This window comes from Seriola lalandi, unplaced genomic scaffold, assembly GCF_002814215.2.
Source record: "Seriola lalandi dorsalis isolate HSWRI2012SDOR001 ecotype SW California unplaced genomic scaffold, Sedor1 jcf7180002003129, whole genome shotgun sequence".
Classification (NCBI taxonomy): Eukaryota; Metazoa; Chordata; class Actinopteri; order Carangiformes; family Carangidae; genus Seriola; species Seriola lalandi.
This window is the reverse complement of record NW_019473785.1, coordinates 1-1,879: the sequence shown is the minus strand read 5'-3', so window position 1 is coordinate 1,879 and position 1,879 is coordinate 1. Positions and strand designations below refer to the sequence as shown.

General features: G+C 41.2%; 1 protein-coding gene across 1 annotated transcript; it reads right to left on the bottom strand.

The window, feature by feature from the left end:
• Positions 1–396: 396 nt before the first annotated feature.
• On the bottom strand, positions 397–1,872 carry LOC111666788 (alcohol dehydrogenase class-3 chain H-like). Its single transcript, XM_023422264.2, has 3 exons — positions 1,616–1,872; positions 1,398–1,530; positions 397–609 (listed from the first exon to the last, which is right to left on the bottom strand). Exons 1-3 carry the CDS (start codon positions 1,814–1,816, stop codon positions 467–469), a joined length of 477 nt encoding a protein of 158 aa, XP_023278032.2. The 5' UTR covers positions 1,817–1,872; the 3' UTR covers positions 397–466.
• Positions 1,873–1,879: the final 7 nt, after the last annotated feature.

Sequence of the window (1,879 nt, the reverse complement as noted above, 5' to 3'; positions counted from 1 at the left end):
CCTATATAGTACCTCAGGCTGAAATATTCTGAACTCTATGACTATCAAACAAAATATTTAAGAGCCACTTCACACAAAGGTTGTGGCCCAGGGGCCTCCTGTCATTTCAGGACAGTGATCCATCCACGTCAGTGTCCTTTATATATCAGATATTTCATGGTGTGTGGGAACAGTTTCAAGATAAAAAGAAGCAAAGGCAGGGTATGCATATGGTATGCAAAAGTATGCAAAGATGGCCATAGCAGCAGTTTGAAAAACAACTGCGAGGTCATAATATTTAGGAAAATGCTGTGCTTAACCCGCATTCTAACCTGAACCTTAACTTTGTGGGATGCCCCCAAATAGATAATGAGTCTCCAATTTGTGACTCCATGAACAGATCTGTGCCCCTATAATTTGAGTTATACAAGGATATACACATCACAAACAAAAACACCAAAACTAGCAGCTACAAATAAATCAGTTCTTACCTGTTCCCACTTTTCAAAAGGCCAAAGGCCACATTGATTTGATCCAGTGGGAGGTTGTGTGTGATAAACTCATCCAGCTTCAGCTTTTTGTTCATGTAGTCATCCACCAGTTTAGGCACATCCTCCACACTCTTCCAACCTTTAGAAAATGTTAATGAAATTGAGTCCCCATGAACCAGCGGCCATTAATGAGCTGCTGAACAGAGCACTTTTCTTGTCATCTTTTACTATATTTTCCATTTTCCTGCCTTAAGTGACTATCGCCCTTGGATACATAGATATCATTAAATCTGTGATGTTCAATCCATATCAGATGTTATTGCACTGGTGGACCTACTTTACTTCATTTAGAGATGTGTGTTTCCAGAGAGGGATAATCCAGATATTGGGTTAGGACTTGATGCTTTTAACAGAAGGTGAGCATATCTTTCCATACTTTACACGCACATTACATAAGTGAGATCTTTCTCTCGTTTTGTGATATAGAAGTGACCAAGGGCCTTTTGCTTTACTTAAGATGTAACGTGTGTCTGCATTTTTTTCTGGTCTGGCTAGCTTGAAGCTTCTGTTAGCTACCTGCCTCTTCTGAGTCAACAGTGACTTTTTGACTGTGGGGGACTTCCATCAAAACTCCTAAAGCCATTACCTGACTGAGGATCGACTAAAATCTAGATAATCAATTAACTGTTAACTATAATTAATGCTAATTAATCATTAATCAAGCAAAAGTATAAAACATTGATTCACTGTTGAACAGACAAAACATTGTAATCTCAAGACATTACCTTGGGCTTTGAAAATGTGTGGTAGCATTTTTATTATCTTTCCACTTAGTCACTCAGTCACTCCATTTCTCTATCATGCCACTTGCCATAAATTGTTGCTGAAGCATTATGTAATAGGCCTGGTAACTTGTTTTAAGCTCACCTCCAAAATAAGTCCCACTCAAGGTGCGTCCCATGAGGATCTTTTCAACCACAACGTTCATCATTCCCGTCTCTGTCCATCCAGCAATCACACAGGAGCCCCAGGCATCTTTTGTAGACTCAAATGCAGCAGTCTAGGATGATTAATACTGCCTTTAAAATACATTTACATAGTGACACACTCATGTGAAAAAATGTGTGAAACTGTCGTACACCCACCATGATAGCTGGATCTCCAACACACTCCAGAGCGTAGTCCACCCCTCCATCTGTCATTTCTGCCAGAACCTCCTGGATGGGCTTCTTGTGGTCTTTGGGGTTGACACATTCAGTGGCTCCAAACACTGCAGCTTTCTCAAACTTGTCAGGGTTGATGTCGACCCCGATGATCCTTTTTGCCCCAGCAACCTGGCAGCCCATGACGGCGGCCAGTCCAACAGCTCCGAGCCCAAACACGGCACATGAGGATTGTTTTTTAACCTG

What these genes read in the sequence shown, in the direction of transcription:
- LOC111666788 (XM_023422264.2), bottom strand. Translation starts at nt 1,816, where the DNA reads ATGGGCTGCCAGGTTGCTGGGGCAAAAAGGATCATCGGGGTCGACATC. An exon ending in TTGGAGATCCAGCTATCATG is followed by an intron (nt 1,531 to 1,615) that starts GTGGGTGTACGA and finishes TAATCATCCTAG; the next exon opens with ACTGCTGCATTTGAGTCTAC. An exon ending in GAGTGGGACTTATTTTGGAG is followed by an intron (nt 610 to 1,397) that starts GTGAGCTTAAAA and finishes CATTTTCTAAAG; the next exon opens with GTTGGAAGAGTGTGGAGGAT.